This window comes from Tetrao urogallus, assembly GCF_951394365.1.
Source record: "Tetrao urogallus genome assembly, chromosome: 2".
NCBI lineage: Eukaryota > Metazoa > Chordata > Aves > Galliformes > Phasianidae > Tetrao > Tetrao urogallus.
Window position 1 is genome coordinate 82356998 of NC_136814.1, and position 20098 is coordinate 82377095.

Below are 20098 nucleotides of genomic sequence, written 5' to 3' on the forward strand. Positions count from 1 at the left end.
TAAAAGTGCTGCAAATAAACACATTTAAGCATTATACTAAAGCAGGAAAGATGCCTTTTTAGTATTATATGACTTCCACCTTTCACAGAATGTCACTTACGTATTCATTCATTCTGTACATTAAAGTAATGTTCATTGTTTTTCTCTGATCTTTACTGCACAGTAATTTTCACTAAATATTTAACACTGAGGTCTCTCGTACACGGGATAAAAATAATTCCATGATTTATAAAACCATACCTAATATGCTCATATCAATGCATTAGGCAATAATTTCTGTAGCAAATAATAATTTATCCCAATGTACATGTATCTATGCAATAAAATATTTTTCTGATACATTTATATATTATAGTATCACAATTTATTGCAAAGCTGTTGGAGTGCTCTTATATCCATTGAACTAGTTTACACTTAGCTACATCAGCACAACTCTACTGAGAAAAACAGTAGTGTTTTACCTGAAGCAAGGCCAGATATGGCTTTTTAGGACTATTGCTCTATGGATCTTGCCTCTCTCAAATATGTCCATTAAAGTAAGACATACTACAGTGCAGGTAATAACAGTGATTATATTTGGTTCTCACCAGGACATCTCTGTTCACTGCACCGTCTAACTTCCTCTCCAGTTCCTTCACATTGTTGCCCAGTCACAGCAGCCCCCTGACAGATCCTTATTCGCCTCTCCCAGCCACCATCGCAGGATTTGGAACATCCACTCCAGTGGCCCCACTGGTTCCACTGGCCATTTGCTATTGGGTAAAGTATAATTACAGTGATGACAAAATGACAGTAATAAAGGAATTAGGTTATTCTTTACTTAAGCAGAAAAGAAATAGAATTATGTAATAATGACAAATAGCGATATTTAATGGCCATGGAACCTCTAAAGATGGCCTCTATCTGGCCGCTGAAAATGGGTTTGTTATCTAAATGACTTGTCTCCCAATATACAAAAAAAAAAAAAAGAAAAAAAAAAGGTGCACTTTCACTCTGTGTTAGATTGCAAAACACACATTGTCACATTTTTGTACTTTATATGCACTTGTACAGCGCTGTACTAGAGGCACACATAAAAACACACATTTGCAATATGCATAAGTATCATTTAAGTAACTAAATACATTCTTGCAAATGATATTTTAGAAGCAGGATTTTATATGATCTGACAGGGCAAATGAGGCTTAGAAGTAGAAATACATGCAATTTAATCACCTTGAAAAGCTGCTTTTATGCTACTAGAAAATCATGAATACATGCAGTTTTAGAGCAAGAGAGAATTAGTTTATGCATATACATTTTTTAGATTCTTGAGACACTTTATTAAATATTTTAGTCCTCAAGCAGTTCTTTCTCAAACTGCTTTAAATGATAAAACTGAAAAGCAGCTATGCAGTCTGTCACACAGCCTTTTGTGGATGCATTCTCTTTTATCTCCAGGTGGCTTATCAAATTAAAAAGAAGCCTGGCCTCAGCTACCCCTCTGGAGAGGCTGCTCTGCTCCTTCACAGCCTGCTGAGGACTGTGGTGGCCCAGAAGCCTGTCTGAATGGCAGTAGCCCCAAACTTAGAGTCATGGGGGGGTCCGGCCCTTCTCCCTCCTCCTCCTTTAGCCACAATAGGGCAAGCAAGCACTTACCTGTGCACTCAGGGTTATAGCACTCCCGGCTCTCAGCCCAGGGCCCCCTGCATTCAGAGCCGCCGTGGGCTGCTGCTGTGCACTGCCGGCTTCGCTGCTGGGTGCCGTTGGAGCAGGTCACTGAGCACTGGCTCCACGGGCTCCACTCCTGCCACTGTCCATCCACTGTCACAGCAGGCACAAAAGAGATGGACACAACAAAGTTACTACCAAAGCAATGCAAGGCTTCACAGGCTTGTTCTCATGTAGGGATTTCATTCTGGAGAAACAGAGCTCTTTGGGCTGAGCCAGAAGGTATTTTACTTACAACAGTCAAATACAGATCATGTTATGAGCTACTTTAAAATAATTTGAAATGATTTTCCTTTTTCTTCTTCCTTTTTATCTCCTCATTTCCTCCTTTTCATCTCTTCAGATTTTACACTGATACAACTAAGGACAAATTATGACTTTGCTCATAAACCACACAATTTGAAAGACTGTGAAGTTTCCTTTTTCCCTAAAATAAGATCTTATTTAAAGGACTTGTCTTTTAAGGCAAGAGTGGGGACCAATTTTGTATCACGTAAGCCCTGAGCCCTTGAAAGTGATTCTGCAGAGCTGCAGCTGTCACTCACATAAGTCATTTTATGAGATTCTCAGTCCCCATTGTAAAATTAAATCTGTTAGCTGAATAGGAATGACCACATTGCCTGACACACAGACTCTGTTCTCTACACTTATAATTAATTTATTTATATCATTGAGCCTCCTTCTCAGGTAAACCATACAACAGTCTTTTGAGAGAAAACGTAGATCAGAAATAGCCTTCTTTTTTTTTTTTTTTTTTTTTTTTTTAATTTCTTACATCAGAAATTTTATTGATTGAAATAAAATATTAAAATGCAAAATAATTAAAAACATAAACCGATTTCCCATATAAGTGAAAATGTACTCTTGTTTTTGTAATGGATAATAGGACTAGATAGCATTTTAAAAATATAGGTGCACCTGTGTTCAGAGAAATAAGGAGGTGAGCTATTTTACTCTTTTTATATCAAAGATAAGAGCTGACTGTATCTTTGGTATCCAGGATCTCAGAGACCAGTGAATTAAAAGAAGTGGCATTTAAAGCTTTTTTGTTTTTCTGTTTTGTCTATTTCCTGAAGTTCTATATTAAAGATTTTATGCAATGCCTTGTTGGTTGTGAACCATTTCTCAATGCAGACGTTTCTCAAGCTTGGAAGCTACAGCCTGATAATTTCTTCAGCAGAATTTTTTCCAATTCAGCAGATTTTTTTCCAAACATGGAAGCTAGTTGCATTCATTAATCATTAGAGCTTTATGTGAAGAGGAAAATATTATGAAAATTACATTTCAATGCACCCTCTTCAGTTTATTCATTGCCATATAGTATTATTTAGGGTAGGAAAGATCAAATCCATTATTACAGTGTTCTTGGAAAAAACTCATTCTGTAACTTCTTGTGTATATTTCACAGATTTTATCTTTAGAAACTAAAAGTATGTGAACTTTCAACTTCTGAAATACTGCTATGAGGCTAACAGACTTAACGTGAAGATTTCTTTATAAAATTGAATATTCATATTACAGCAAAGTAGAAAATATACTTCCTATGGTGAAAGCCAGTAATGTACAGATGACTGTTCAAAATCCAGAATTATGAGACACATCTCAATTTTATCAAATTATGTGTAATACCTTTTTTTCAATACTGAAGTGAACTGAATACGTTAATTTATTCTCTACTAGTTTTATTTGGCATTTTTCTTGTCAACTTTGCCTCATGCTCATATATCATGTTAATTACTTTTGTGTAGGCTCAAGTGAAATTGCACAGCTACCAACCTGGTGAAAAACTAGATTAAATCATGTTTTTTGCAGCTGCATGCAAGACTAAAATTTAAAAAAAAAAAAGAGAGAAAAAAAAAAAAAAGTGCTGCAGTATGTTTTGTTCACCAGAATTAAACAAAGCTGTAGCTATGATCTGCAGTGATCATTTGGACCACTACAGTCAAAGTTACTAGCAATGACTACCCATCTTTACTCGCTCCGTATGTCCTTTTTTTAAAGTTTGTGTGTGAGCACAAAGGATAATCAAAGAAATGACAAGCAACTCACATTGAATGCACTGTAACAAAGCATAAAGTTGCTATATAAGCTCACCAGGGCAGAGTGCAATATTGCACGGTTTGTGTTGTGTTTCAGGTCCATCACATGATCTTCCCCCATACTGGGGAGGTATACATGACCTTGTCCTAGTTCTTTGGCCTCGACCACATGTGAATGAACACAAACTCCAAGGTGACCATTCCTCCCAAACGCCATGTACTGCAACAAACCAAAGGAATTTTAACCAGAAACAGACACACAAATAACAGAAGGATTTTAAATTAAGCAGGATCAATATTGTAAAAGGGAATTATTTTGCCAAATTCAAGGTAACTGGTACAGAGGTAATCTCTAGTGCTGCTAAATTATTCTTCCATTAAAATAATAATAATAATAATAATAATTAAATAACAAACTCTTATTTTCATTACGTTATACTTAATATTTCCACTAATCTCACTCACGTTTTCTTTTCTTTCATTCTTCTTAGAAAGCTGTCTTCCCTTTTCAAAAACTGTTTATTATTTTCTGGTGCATGACCTGATATGTATAATAGCTCTGATTTTCAGGAGACTAGTCTTTGTGAAAACCAGGCATATGCTTTAGGTCTCAGCATAAGACTAAAAACTTGAAGGAAACAGAATTAAGTTTTATTTTGAAAATAAATGGATAACTGCAACAATGTTATTATGAAAACTAGGGCTCTTACAACTGTTTCACATGTTTATATTCATGAGGAAAACTGGCAGCACATGTACTTGACTATCTTCCTCAAAAATACTAAGAGCAAATAAGCAAAAGAGATTTGCAATATATTGTTACTTGAACATATTCATTGATTTAACATACACAGTAATGCATGCATCACTATCTTAAAAGATGTTGACTCAATAAACTTCAAATACTTTCAGAAAACAGAATAAATTATAACCACATGTAAATATTTTTATATACAAGTAACTCACAAAATTTATATAAAGAAACATACAATTTACACATTTTCTATTTTTTTTTTTTTTTCACTGCAGGAGAAACTGATACATATATATCATATGTATTCCCTTTTCAGAAACAATGGTAGTTAAATATTCAGCAAGTTCTTCAGCATAGTGCTGTTAAATATGTACCCGTAAGAAAACTCTAATCATGATTTGGCAAAACTGTTCTTTATAAATTGAAAATACTGCAAAACACACTTCACTTATTCTTGTTAAATAGAAAACAAAAACAAAAAACAAACAAACAAAAAAAAAACAAACACAAAAAAAAACATTTGGACAGATTTTGATTAGGCTACATTTGGAAAAAGGAAAACTTTATTAACACTAGACATTAGGAAAAATCCAGAGACTTAGTACTCAGTTTGAGCATTAGAGTTGGTATCATAAAACTGTGTTTCTGCAACATGGTCTGTTTGAATGGTGTCTAGAGGGTGAAATGGTGTACAACACCTCAGTGTATCACTGGTAATGGTTTGACACATTATAAAAGAAATAGATTTTCTGATTTTCCTCACATTTCTTTCATCACAGTGAGAGAACTTTTCATTTATAGCTTCCTTTGCCCTGAAGGCACGTATCACCTGCCCCATTTCTACAAATAAAACTCTCTTCTTGTATGTATCAAAATAAAATTTCCTGAGGTGGAATTCAGTTGCCGAGGTGAGAAGGAGGTACAGCTCTCTGGTATGTTATCCCAGAACATTCAGTAAGATCAAGGACAATTGCTCATATAGGTATGTTCTACTGCATTTCGGTAAAATTAAGGAAAATTGTTATTTCAAATTTTAACATTAAGATAAAATATTTTTTAGGTAACAGCAGAGAAATTGTACCTGATACAAAACACTAAACTTCATACAGTGAAAATTTTCACCCACTAGATAACAGCTCAGACGGGCTACAGTTTTTGAGTTGGTTGCATACAAGTGGTTGTAAAGTAGAATAATTATTTCATGTCATACATGGCTAGATTTATAAAAATTCTCTTAATTTAAACACCACATAAATCTGCAAAACAAACAAACAAGCCAAACAAAACAAAACAAAACAAAAAACAAAAAAACAACCGCCCAGGAACTTCCAAATTCCTGTCAAAAATGATAGATTTTAGTAATTTAAGAAACCTTGATTAACTTTGACATTTTGTCAAAACCAGGAAACCTAAGTTCCCTAAAAATAATAAGTTTATGACTATATGTGCACATAAGCTCTTATGTTTCGTCTTCTCTTTAACATTTACTAGGAGTTAAATTGATAGTCAGAAAAAACAGGAAAATAGTTTAATTTACTGATACCAGAGTGACTGATGAAAAGTTGCCCAGTTCAAACTAAAAATAACCTCATAAAAATAAGAAACAGAACCAGGAAAGACTAATTATAGAAATATTGTTCTGTAAAAATAATAAATTAGAGAGATTAGACAGTATATAGATATAAAATGAGATTTTTTTTAGGGTCCATATGAGTTTACATCTAATGTTTAGTTTGGAGTTTTATTTTGATGTTGTCAAAATATTATGCTAGTTGTCTTCATTTAAAATAATTAGGAAAAAAAAAACAAACAACAAAAACAACTCAAAACTGGTAACAACAACAGAAAAAAACATAAACTGAGGGCTCGTTTAAACTATTGTCTTGAGACAAGAGGTTGCATATCTCTTCTGGCAAGAGTGATTACACGTTAGGAGGAACATGGAGTAATTATTTTGTGATTTTGGATATGAACAGAAGCCAGAAGCCAAAACAACATGTCTCATTTGGGTGGATGCAATCTTGCACCAAATTCTATCTGTTTCTAGTTTCAAGTGAAATGCACCCTAAATCATCTTCTGTGAAAGCAATTGATTGGTAAATCAAAACTTCAAAGTATGCTATTGTATGTATAGGCTTGTATATCTGAAAGTAGTAGATAACTAATGAATTCAAGGATGGAGATGGCATACCACTAAGTAAACAACCAGTGTGAGCACTGAAATCTCAAGGAGAATTAATACATCTAGATCATAAAGCATCTAGATCAGCTTTAAAAAACATTTTACTTTTATATTTCTTACCTTTACAATTTTTTTTCCTGATATTTCACTTATGTTTTCTTTTATATCATTCCCTAAATGCAAAAAACCATATAACATCCAATGAATTATAGCCAGATGAGCTATGCCAAATTACACCAGATGGAGAGCTGGCCCACAGAGGAGTTACTGTTTTCTATAACACAGTTTCAGATGCAAGATTCATTAGATGGGACAAAAATACTCAAATTATTGCCAAGTTATCTGTCAAAAACATTGCTAGCACAATGAGCTTGGATTACTGCAGAGCATCTTTCCCTTCATTCTGCCACTCTGTGAACCTAATCATGTTTAAGTGAACACCCACAGTGTTCACAATGCAGAACTTCTGTGAGATGGGAGGAGGCGTTAGGCCATGCTGGCCTTCGTTCTACAAGAATATTTTGGTGGATTTTTTTTAAATTGAAGTTTAAATGCTTATAATTTCAGCATTATACAGAACAGATATTGGAACAATACTATGACCACTGATGCTTTTTGTTTTAAGTTACAAATATTTCAACATGACTGAGTAATTGTATGGAAGCCGATGCTCGATTACAGGATTTAAAAAAAAAAAGATATTAGAGATTTTGCATGCATGAATTTAAATGCTATAGTTTCTGATACGGTTTCTGCTTCTTCAGTACGTCTTAAATTGTGTATTCCAAGACTTTTCTTAAATTAGTAGCAAATAAGCTCAACAAAATTTCAGAAACCTGCATACATCCTTCATGTTTAAACCATACATCCGTTCTATTTCTGCTGTGCCTCTTTCTAATTATAAATAAAATTTTCCTCACTATTGTTTTCCCACTCTCAAGTGAAAGTTTGAACTTCCAGAGCATAGATTACTGACAATAACGCTGTAGGATTTAAAAACCTTAAGCAGTTTTGTAAGTGTAGCCATGCAGGCACAGAATATAAGGAAATATGCAACCTTTCAGCAATATGGCTAAACTTCACTGACATAAGCCTTGAGAAATAAAGGGAATACAGCAGTCTTAGCACAGTCAAAATAAAACTTTTGAGCATACAAATATTTGAAGTGTTTTAGAATATTCTTATTCCTGTTTTGTTTTGTCTTACCCATAATCATGAAAGTTCTGAACGTCAGCTAAATTTTGTAGTGAAAGTGGTTGATGGCAATGAAGAAGAAGAAACAAAAACTAACTGAGATGATCTTCAGGTATAGAAACTCAATTTTTTTCCCCTTGAAGTCTTAGATGCATTAGAAATTATACAGTAAGCTAAAATGAATCAGTAGCACTGCAGTATTGGATACATTGAGATGCCCTTACTTGCAAAAGAAACAACAGTTACATGAACAATATTTTGTTGCTTACTACACTGCACATTCTGAGAAGGCTCCTAAATCTAAGATACTGTCTGAATTACCTAATGGGCTCCCATCCCTGAAATACTATTGGACTTGAACAAATATAAATAAATGAAAAATTGTGTCAACAACAGCTCCTTTGTGATTTTAGTTTAACTCTTGGTAATATTACAGAGGTGTTATATATATACATGTACTCAGCAGAATGAAAAGAAAAAAAGATGAACCAAATAGCCTTCATGTACTTAGGCAAAACATGTTGTGGTCTAGCCTACTGTTGAATAATGATGAACCTGTTGGATCCCATTCTCAAAATTTACGAGGACAGTGAGATTACAGGTACGTGTATATGGATGTATTCCCTACTATCCAGTGATGTCTATTCCCAGTGGATGCTAAAGGGAGTATATGAAGACTATATATGAAAACAGTCTTTCAGGCTTTCATTAGTGCTTTCAATTTGAACAAGATCTCTTGAAACTTGTTGATAAATGGTTGAAGTATAGGCCCCTCTGCATAATTCTTTATTTTGAAGTGACAGTTTTGCTGTTTGGAAATGCTATCGTAGCTCTCAAAATGGCTGTATTTTTACTACTCGCATAAACGTATAATGAATACACTCCAGTAGATCTTGTACGTATAGGCTGCAAGTTGTACTGTTATTTTTGTATTTATATTGCTTCTAGTTTATTCTCTAAGATGTAAAAGTTTTCTGTACCAACTGAGAACAAAAGCTGTGTGTAATGACTGGTGCATGTCAAGGTTCAAAGGCCATCTCCCATGTACAGATGCATATGTTTGGGCTCTTCTGATAAACTTGTGTTTTAATTATAGGATTCTACAAACTATGTATTTTTTTCTGTATGAGCCAAGAATAATCTTGAATTCTGCAACCCTTTGAGACAGAATATATAGTATAACAAGACAGAGGATAATAATAATTAAAGAGATGTTTGAAAACTTAATGGAGCTGTGACTAGGTAAAGCATCTTTCTAAATTGCTAATCTTGCATACTGCCACACACAAGAACCCCTGTAGCCAGAGACCAATATAAATGAATAAGGCTACTGTAATTATGTAAAACAAAATACCTAGAAGACATACTATCATAGCATGAGATACATAAAGATTATAGGAATCAGGTGTGGTGACCTTAAAAATTTTTTGGCAATTCAGTGAGAATTAGTAGCCACTGCTCAAACTGAATTCTGGAAACAGAATGTGAGGAAAGAGCTCCTCCGTGGTTGAAAAATATGGAACATTATTTTTTTGTGAGCTAATTTGCTGGACAATGCAAATTTTAGGAATTAACTTTTTTTCCAGATTATTGTGAATATTTATTTTGACTGCTGTGTTACATAGATTTGTTGTTTTGATATGAAACTCTCATATTCCTTACTGGAGAAAATTAAGATAAAATTCTGTAAAATTAAGTGATTTAAACCCTTGCCTTTTCTGTGGTAATTTTAAATGAACAAGAAGGCAGGCAGAGCTGCATATCATTGAGAGTGCTGGAAAGTGTTTCCATGTTTATATTATATGAAAGGAAACCTCAAAGGAGTCTTTACAGCTTTGACTGTTTGGAAAGTTTGTTCTTTTATTTTATAGTTTTCTTTTTGTACTTCCTATTTTTGTACTTTCAAGTTGAGAGTTTTATTTGGAAAGTATCTCACCTCTGGTAGACTGCAAGGTAGCCTATCCTTTTATTGTTAGTGGCCACCTTTTTTTGTATGGAAAATTTAAAGACGTCACAGTCAGACACATCTGGAGTTTTCTACCCTGAAATATTGAAAATCCAGGTGAACTGCTTATCTAGACTAGAATGATAAAGCATTTGGTGCTGATACAGTGTTGGCTTATAAAGATACAATATTTTAAGTTGCTTTTAATTGTAGGGGTCTGTAAAGGCTTATACTGCTAATATAAAAAATCTGAGGTGGTCACATATGCACCTCCTCTCGGATATTTTTCAACACATAATAGCAACATGAATCTACTTGCACGTGGTGCTATTCACTCAGACAAAGTTCAGAGGGTATGTGTATGAGACAGTACAGTTTACTTCAGAAATTGAGTAAGTTTCTATAGATTCTGAGGATGCTCAGATGAAGGTTTACAAAAGAGCTGACAAATTTGGTCATCTGAACGGAGGCATATCATTCTTCCTTTTCAGAAACAAGGGAAAATGAATGTGGTCAGGCCACATACCTTCCCTTTTCTTTCCTATCTTAGATAAATCATATCCTTGAGCAGACTCTAAAGAAACAAGATGTGTCCTTTCAGCAGCTACCTCAAATGTGCCTGTCTCTTCTCCTTAGAGTTTAACTACTGCTGAACTCTATATCCAAATCTCTGAGATGAAAGGAGTAGGAAAACTGTAATGCAAGACACTAATGACCTTTACCTTTTGTCAGCTGTAAGAGGATTATTTTTGTCCCATCTTTCCTCCACTAATGAATAACTGTTACTCTTGCCAGATTAATGTAAAAGAAGACATTACTGTGCAGAGGACACTGTCCAGCCCATTGCCTATAGGACAGTATTCTAAATGGCTAAACTGCAGAATCAAATTGTCTGTGTTAACACTCTCTGTTAATCAGTCACTGTTTCTTATCTATTGGTAATCTGGGTTTCTCCCCTAGTTTATATTTTATACTTAAACTGTGCCTTATATTTTATTCTTTCTTAGTGGAAAACAGAACACAGACATAAAAAAATCTGAAGCTGTCAGAAAAAAGGACTTTTGTTATATACCTTGACTGTTCTGAAAATAAAAATAACAATTTACATCATAAAATTTTATAGCTGAATAGAATTACACTTCTCTATTCTAATTCATGTGCTCTTATGAAATTCATAATAATAAAAATAAAAAATATAGTTTCAAGTTCTTATCATTATACAGTTCAAAACATCCACAATTTTATTTATTGGCTGCTAACACTACCTGGACAGAGGGCAGTGTTATTGCAAACCCTTGATTCTCTTAAAGGGCCGCTGCAGTGTGTCCCGTAAGGTGATACACAAGTTCTGGTTCGCACCTGCGACCCTTGACCACAAGTAACTGAACACGTACTCCACTGGGCCCACTCTTCCACACCAGATTCACCTGTATTCAAGACAACAAACAAACATGAATATAGGGATAAGTATTAATGAGACATTTTTCTTGCTGAAATTCATTACAGTCTGCCTTTGCAAATTAAAGACAAAAGTAACATGTCAAAATAAATGTTTAAAAGTTCATGGAGTAAAGCAGCTGTGAAAATGTGCAATGAATAGAAAATAAAGACCTTAAATTCTGTAGTTTCACAGTTCTTGTTAGAAGGAAACACTTTGGTCATTTAGAATTATTTATGATTTTCTAAGAACAAGTGCCTCTCAACATTTTAGGAACAACACCACCCTCAGGATGCTCCAAGAACATAAGCAACTATTTTTATATAGTGGTAAAAGATTTATCTTTGATACTGATATATTTTACTCTAGAATTAAATTCTTAGAACTCTGCCAGTAAGGGAATTTGGATTCAAAATAACCCCAAACCAACCTCCTAATTTCTTTTCTTTTCTTGGGTGGAGAAGAGTCATGAACATGAACAATGGAATGGAAAATTTGATTTGAGCACTGCTCTGTTCTTTGCTTTTGACCTATGGCTCTTCTAAATTGATAAATGCACTAGATCTTGTTACTGTGCGTAATACTTAACATTATATTCAAAGCTGTCAGAATTGGAACAGTGAATCAAAAATTCTCAATTAATAATTTATCCAATAAATTGATGAATTACTTTCCTGTAATTTGGAATAATTTTTCATTTTTAAAATTCTGTGGCTACATCAAAATAGCAAAAAGTTTTTCATTCCTGTTTTATGGGATCCACTATTCTAATTTTTATGTAATTACATTGAAAGATATAAGTATAGTGAACAAAACAATGTAATTTGTTAATCTCATGCATTTGAATTGTGTAGATTTTCACTGTTGATACAGAGCACATTATTATTATTATTTTGATGGTCTTCTTGCATGAATATTCAGGCAAAAATATTTAAGTGTCATAAATTAAATGACTATACTCATTTCTCAATTTACTTTCCCAAAAGCATTCACATGCAGCGAAGTTGTTGAGTACTCTCAGAAAACAAATGCACAAGTAATCTGAAGAGGACTGAAGGTGAATGCTTTGAAAACTGTTAGTAAATAACATTGTATTCAGGTTCACTTCTACCACTAAAACTCAGTAAAAAAAAGCAAGATGAAGCCTATTCTACAGCCTGGATTTTTTAAAGGCTTTTCTTCAATCAAAAATTTTTATGCTGTAAAATCAGTGGTAAATTCAGCTTCACAATAACGATAACATTTCAGTCTTGAATACCTCAAGATTGCAATCCTATCTTCCAAAATTTTTGGTAACAATCAAGGGAATGTGTGCAAATCAGGAAGACTCTGGTGGTTATCTTGCAAGAAGTTGTTAAATTTTATACTATTTGTTGAAACAGTGCTTTTGTTAAAAGCATCTGTCCAAGGTGGTTATTCTATTTTTATTGTTTAGTTTTGTTCTGTTTCCAGAGACCAAGCAAGAAAGCCAGGCAAAATGCATGTCTCTGAGAGCCTTCTAAGAAGCAATTCTAAGGCTATTTAATGCTTTAAAATAACTATGCTGCTTATTTGGTTAGAACATAGAATGCTTTAAATTCAGCACACAAATCCCTCTGTTTTTTATAAAAATGTATGTAATTGTAAAAGATTCTAGGGACAAGGAGTAAATGATGAGACACTTTAACTACAGGATTCACCTAAGTGAGCTGCGAAGTCAGCTTCTTTATTTGTTGGGAGAAGAACAGAGAAATTTAATCACTGATTACTGGTTTAATCATTTTACTGATAGACAGCATTTTGATTAGACTGCTACATGACTTGAGTTCAGGTTAGAGTATATAATATGATAATAACAGGTAGAGAATACAATTATGCAATCTGTACTCTAAACTTCATCTATATCATTAAAACACTTGTATTGCTATGAGTTTCCTGGCTAATATTTTTCTTGCCTTTTTTTTTTCCTACAAGTTTGAAGCTTGACTTTGCCATTTTGAAGTAGTTAAGATGAATGGTGAAACAGCAGAAAAAGTCAAACTGATGTTGCTTATACTCAGTGCAAATTATCCATTCTCCTATACAGCCTTGGTGACAGAACACAGCTAATAAAATATTAAAATGATGCATTACTAATAAAAAATATCTGAGTTCTTAACACGACAAAAAAGTCCTTAAAATATGATGGAAATGAGCAGTAGTCTGCATGTAAGAAGCATGAGTGAATTTTGAAACTGATACTGATTAAATCCTGAGCATGTGTGTACAGTCCATTCACAACAGGTAGAATTCAGCAATATCATGCAACACATAAAAATGATAGAAAGATTTAATCTTTGCCAAACAAACAACTTCCACACTAACATGATTTTTGTGCAAAAAGAGTGAAATTGGAGAAAATTTAAAAAAATCCACAAACTTATCTAATCAATTACTCCACTTCCTTTTGCCAAATACATTTTGATTTTTTGGTGATTTTTAATTTTTCCAAGTATTAAATTCTGCTGTTAGTGTGATTTTTATCTGTCTTTAAGGAGGAAAATGTCTTTGCAGATATAGGCCAATGCTAATCATTTCAATTTTAGCAAATAGAGAATTTTTATTTTCCAAAATAAATGTGGGTTCCCTGCAATGCATAGATACATCTTTTTTTTGTCCTTTTAATTTTATTTTTAAATGGAAATTTGAAAAGGGATACTTTTTATTTTCATTCTGAGTTTCAGTTATTTGAGAACTCTTGGATTTACTGTGGTATCATATTAAAACTACATTCTCAAATTAACAGTTGGCAGGCTACCAAGCTCTCCTGCTCTGCTGCTCAATATATTTAAGAGGAAACAGAACTTACTGTATGGGAGGCCTCATTGATCTGTGTAACACTTACCTGTATTATACACTCTAAATCCCATAACACCTAAGGGAAGGATCAGTCCAAACACATAAAATGATAAATATGGGACAATAAATTATTTACACAATATTTTAAAAAATATATTATATTCTGCCTTGTATCACTCACAAACAAACAGGACAATGCATCTGTTAATATCACATGTTACAACTCAGTTCCCAGCAAAATTCAGTGGATTAAGTCCACTTTTCTAACAGTATTAAACACTTATAAACTAAATATCTTTCCTAAGAAAGTTCTCTCTCCCTGTCTCTACCTTTTTAAGCCGTATAAACATTTTGTATATTTCCACGTTTTCTTATTATACAAAATATAATATTAAACAAGCTAAAAATATAAGAATCCTGAAACTCAGCATCAATTTACAAGATATTTTAAGGGCTATTAGCCTCCTTAGCATCTAAGTAAATGCGTAAATTATGTTAGGAACACCTATTGAATTGGTTTAAGAAGATATCACATTAATTATATCATAAGAAAATGAATGCATTAGAGGTGAAGAAAATATGCGATGGTCACTACAAAGAAAAAATCAAAATGAAGATATGAAAATTAGTAAGTATGTCCAAAAAGAACACAATATTATTTAAAATGTGTTAACCTACAGTATTTAAAAGATACGTTTCCTCAAAGTTTGGTATGAAAATGTATGTGCTCTGCTGATATATCTCACCTGCTTTCAGAGCAGAAACTTGCAAAACAAGCCTATGTAATTTTGTTAATTCATCTCCCACTCAACACACAATATATCAGAAAGTGATGGTATACATGCTGCATTTATAATCCAGTTCTCTAACACCATAATAGATGCACTGCAATGGATGACTAGAAATTATCAGATACAAGTTTTAACTGATAATATGAAAGGTTTAGGGATTTATATGAGGAAATAAAATAAATCCTCTTACTTATTTGTATAGTAATTGTATGAATTCAAGAAGCAGCATAAAAGCAAAAGTGTTATTCTATGCAGTAAGCAACTAACATTATAAGTCTGATCTAGGCATGTAAGTAATAAGTTCTACTTGTCCACAATAACTGTATGCAGATCAACGGGTTTTCTTGGCTCCCTTCTTTCATTTATGCATGATATACAGGAGTGTTTACTTACAGTAGCATCAACTGGGAGTTAGATATAAAAGTAGTCCTATGGATTAATAGCAAGAAAACAGAAGTCTGTTTCCTCATCTCAATTATTTACCAGACAGATCTACACTGTTTGCTGTAGATGCAGATGTGTTTAGATTACTCTACTGATTTCTGCAAGTCTGTTAAGCAAAGCACCTTACTACTAAGGAAGACAACATGCAACACAACTAGATGCAATTGTAGTTCTTTTACTAAAGTGAATATAAAACTGAAGGCATTATATATGATTGATGCAGGCTTATTTTCTAGGTTAGTAACTATGGAATATAGAGAAAGTTGTTTCAAATCCATACAATAATTATGGGGCACAAGGCTTTTAGTGCAGTAGTTTACTGGAACAGAGTATGTACGGAACCATTAAAACGTTAGATTTTGCCAACAGATACACAGACCATTACTATGTCAAAAGGGGGAATGATTTCGGTGCTGTAGAGTTTAATTGCCCCCATTAAAAATTTGTCATTGACTTCACAGGTAGCTGTGGTAGATGTTGACAAACAGATGTTTTTGTAACTTCAGCTCTGGATTTGTAATATCATTTTGGTGTTCTTAATCTAAAGAAAATGCAGTTGTTAAAAAAAAAATAGAAAATATCTTCTAGAAGAAAAACTGTTAGATAATTTGCACATCCAATTAAAAACTACTTACGGCCAATTTCATTTTGCAATTATGAATCTGGAAACTAGATAATAGAGCATTGTGCAGGGCCAAAGATACTAAGTGCTGAATGTAGGGACTTTAAAGTCATCCTAGTAATTAATTAATTTGATAAGTGGCTAAAGGTGGGATTAGACCTTAGTCTATTTATACAGAAATTCTGGAGCATGCTCTTAACATCATCTTTGGAAGAAAAAAAAAAGTCAGAGTAAGCTGTCTTGTGTCTTCTACATATGAGACTGCTTTTATTACTATTCATGCTTACATGACACAATTCAATATCCACATTCACAGTGCATGTTTTTGTACCTGATTCTTCGCTACTTTATTTATGGACTTTAACTGGTGAAAAAAAAAATAAATGATTCAAAAAAATTATCAGCTTAGAAAACTGACAAATATGCAGCAAAAGATTATGGAAACATGCAGTGGTTTTGCTAAAATTAACAACAGTAAATAGAAAAATGTAACTGATGTATTACCAGTTTGTGCCATAAATTTAGCAGCATCAGCTTGTTCCTGAGGGACCCTTTTCTCATGAACAGATCGAGGTCGCTGACTTTTAATTGTATGATCTCCCATCATTCCAAATTCTAAAGACAGAATAAAGGTTTATGAAAGCTTGTGTGTAGACATTTTTCAAAAGACACATACTGTCTCATGCAATATGTTCCTAAACATACCTGGAAGCTTGTGATAAGATTCAGGTAAATGATCATGGCAGTTATCATCAACTTAGCTTTGCTACACTCAGCTTTTAATAAATACTTCAACTTACATCTGCAGATTCTTAAACATGAATTTCTTTTATGAATCAACAGTCAGTGTACTGATACATACTATAAATACACTGTGTGACATGGGACAAAATCGATTATTCAAATGCAGACACATTATTATTAGAGTTAGTGCAGTCCACACCAGAAAATGTGACAGAGCTAGACACTGCTGTTCTTCAACACAGCCTGTCCTCCAGAGGACTTCTATTTCTGCATTTGTCTTTCAGGCTGATGACGCCTTCAACAAAGATAACAAGTCATCTTTGGGAATGGTGGCAATGCAAATCAATAACTAAGCCAGTGAAGTGCTTCATTTTTTAGGTTGAATCCCAAAGAAGTGTTTTTGAATTATTTCATTCCTAAAAACTATTGATTATACAGAACATAGATTATATCTTGCTCTCAGTATTTAAAAAGAAGTCCTCATTGATTTTAATGGGGAAAACTATGCAAAAATCAATTACGTAGAAATGTTCTCAGTGTGGGAGACAAGCACTTCAATTTTTATTCTATTGCTGCTGTCATTTTCTCTGTCTGGTCCTGTACAAACATCCTGTCCTCTATATCATAGTCCATTTTCCTTTCTTTGATGAAAAATGGAGCATTCTTTGTACTTAAAGCAGGGCAAGTGCCTCTTTTGCACAGTACCCACAGGTCCTCCCAAGTACACACAACAGTCCACAGTTTGGTGTTACATATTGGGTTTTTGGTAGCACTCTATTTTAGGTATCATGAGTTCAGAACTGTGGACTAACATTGAAGGTTCTTCAACTACAGATACATGAAGCTGCTGATGAGGCAGCAGGCATCTGAAGCACTGAAAATAGAAAGATTATAATATACCCTTCTGCTGGAAGGTTACATGGCAAATGCAAATACAAAATTCAAAATTCTCCTCAATTTGTAAAGTTGTGAAGATAATAAAACTTACCTTCCTGCCTCAAAAGATGCAAAACATTATAAATGATGTAAGTGCTATTAACAAATACTATAAGTAGCATCAACACACTATCTCAATAAATCATGGAAATGAGTGAAAAATCTTATTATTTCAGTTTAGAGAAAAAATATTATAAGGCAAATACAATTTCAAGTGGTCAATCAGCAGAGAGAGGTGATTTTTTTCCCCATTTCTGGCAAGTTATTGTTATATTTCTCCAAATTAGTGCATCACTTTGTAAAAATTCATTAATGACACCACTTTATGTACAAATTTAATTACTCATTTCAGAACAGCAATGAAGTTTGCATTCTAAAGAGAAAATCTGAAAAAAAATCTAATTACTAAAATACAGTTTCAGATTTAAGCATTCATTTCTTCTTAATACATCCCAGGAATACATGTCAAAATAATTACATAATTACATATATCTACATACATATGAGTGCATGTACGTGTGTTTTAAAATGTTATGAATATATTTTTTTAAAAGTATGTCTTCTACAGCTCACTAAGACAGATTTTTATTCTGTTGGAAATCTTTTATAGTTCAAGTTTTGCAGTTGATAATCTATTGCAAATTGAGATTAGAATGCTGCTTTTAAAATTTCTACAAGTTGTCAGGCAGATGGCCATTTAAACTGTAATTAACAACATGATGAGGAACAAGAGAATTTACATAGCTTTTCCATTGAAAAAAAACTATGAAAGCTGGGCATGTTTGCATTTAGTTTGCTGCCTGGACATTGCTGGCTTGTTAGGCAATTTAGAGGATCTGGGACAATTCTGCAGAAGACTTATCTTCAAGTTACAAAAAGAGTACAATACAGGAGACCTTTGCCAGAGACAAGATTTCCAATGACATAACAGGGAGGTGGTGTGTGCTGCACATTCAGTGTCCTGCAGGACTGGGCCCTAAAGGAAACCCTGGGAGATCACTGATCAGGTTTATCACCAGCAGAGCTCCATTTGCAGTGATGAAACTACTGCTCGTGATTATAATCAGACAAAACAAAATGGGACTTGATGCAGCAGCTCTCACACCTTGACTTTTTTATTTTCCCATTTGGTAACAACACATTTTTAATTTGCACATTCAACTCAGTTTGACTATTTTCATTGATGGCCTTTATGATGCACTTTTTGATGCATTTTTTTCTAATCTACTCCTGACATAGTAAGCATTTACTTAGTGAATATATAAAAATATATATAAATGTTTCATAAGAAACAAAAACACTTCTTGAACAATTTTGTCAAATAATGAAACCAGACTTATGCAGAGCTCTCAAGATTCGGATTCATCCGAAGTTTTTAACCAAATGCTGCATTAGAACAAAAACAGAAACAGGAAATGCCCTGCATTCTCATGAGTGAGGACTTTAAAGGCTTCATTAATATTCAGGTCTCATAAGAAAAGAGAAATAAGGGTCAAGAACATTTTTATAATGGAATCAGAAGTGTCCAGTTTCTGCTCATAAGCACAAACTGTGCTCAGAAAATTGTTTCATCTTTAAAGCTCAACAGTACTGCATTTTTTATAAAACATTTTATAATGAAATGTCTTATTTAAGTGACTGTTGTAAGTTCACAATAAATAGAAAAAAAACTTTTCTTCTTGTTCAGATTCTATCTAAATAGCAAATGTAGAGGACAAACCAGTTATGCATTTGTTTTCCCTTTATACTTCACAGATGAGAAGTATTTAAATGCTTTCTGGGCTGAGAAAACCTTTTAACCCAAGCCAGCTCAAATGTGACTAAATGTCATGGCAGTTTTCAGGACCTGTTTGTGTGGAAAAGGTGAGAGGGGACATCTTAGCAGATGGTATCTGGCATTGAAATGTTGTGTACAGTCAGGTCAATATGATTTATGACATAGTGTCTGGAAAACAATATTCAGTGTTTGAACTGAGATTCCAAGGAAAGTTGTTCTCATTCTTCTTACCTAGTACCTGCTGCTGAAAACATGTTTTCTAACTCAGAAAAAAAAAGCATTTTAAAGATATCAATTTCTGAATAAATTATTTTGTGGATGCATGTCCTAACTCTCTTGCATGAAAAAAGACAGGCATTTTCTGTGTTTACTTCAAACTGTAATCCACTGATATTAACCACGTTCTTTCATTAAATAAAGTAGGTCAATGAATCTTTTCAGCAGCAGACAGAATGAGCTAATATGACAGTAAGTTAGGCCTGGAAATATTAAAGAGTTTTAATGTTCTTGTTTTGTTGTCATTGTTTTTATACATTGTTAATACCATAATCTGCTTGCATCAGAATGAAGCCCACAAAGAAATAACTTAAATGTAAAGAACACACAGCTATATGGGGAACCTTGAATGGACCATTTTAACCAGGTGGTGAGTTATAACTAATCATAGCATATTCCAAGCATCTGTGGTAGAAAATCTGAGGTTTA

At 33.5% G+C, this 20098-nt stretch overlaps 1 protein-coding gene across 1 annotated transcript in view; it reads right to left on the bottom strand.

Annotated features, from left to right (window-relative positions):
• ADGRB3 (adhesion G protein-coupled receptor B3) overlaps positions 1–20098 on the bottom strand; it is a gene marked incomplete at both ends in the record, with an annotated part of 445134 nt that overhangs the window by 245795 nt on the left and 179241 nt on the right. Inside the window, 5 exons of the mRNA XM_079532449.1 lie at positions 588–752; positions 1639–1803; positions 3805–3969; positions 11090–11251; positions 16441–16551. Of these exons, the coding sequence (XP_079388575.1) occupies positions 588–752; positions 1639–1803; positions 3805–3969; positions 11090–11251; positions 16441–16551 (768 nt within the window). The remainder of the gene's footprint in view (positions 1–587; positions 753–1638; positions 1804–3804; positions 3970–11089; positions 11252–16440; positions 16552–20098) is intronic.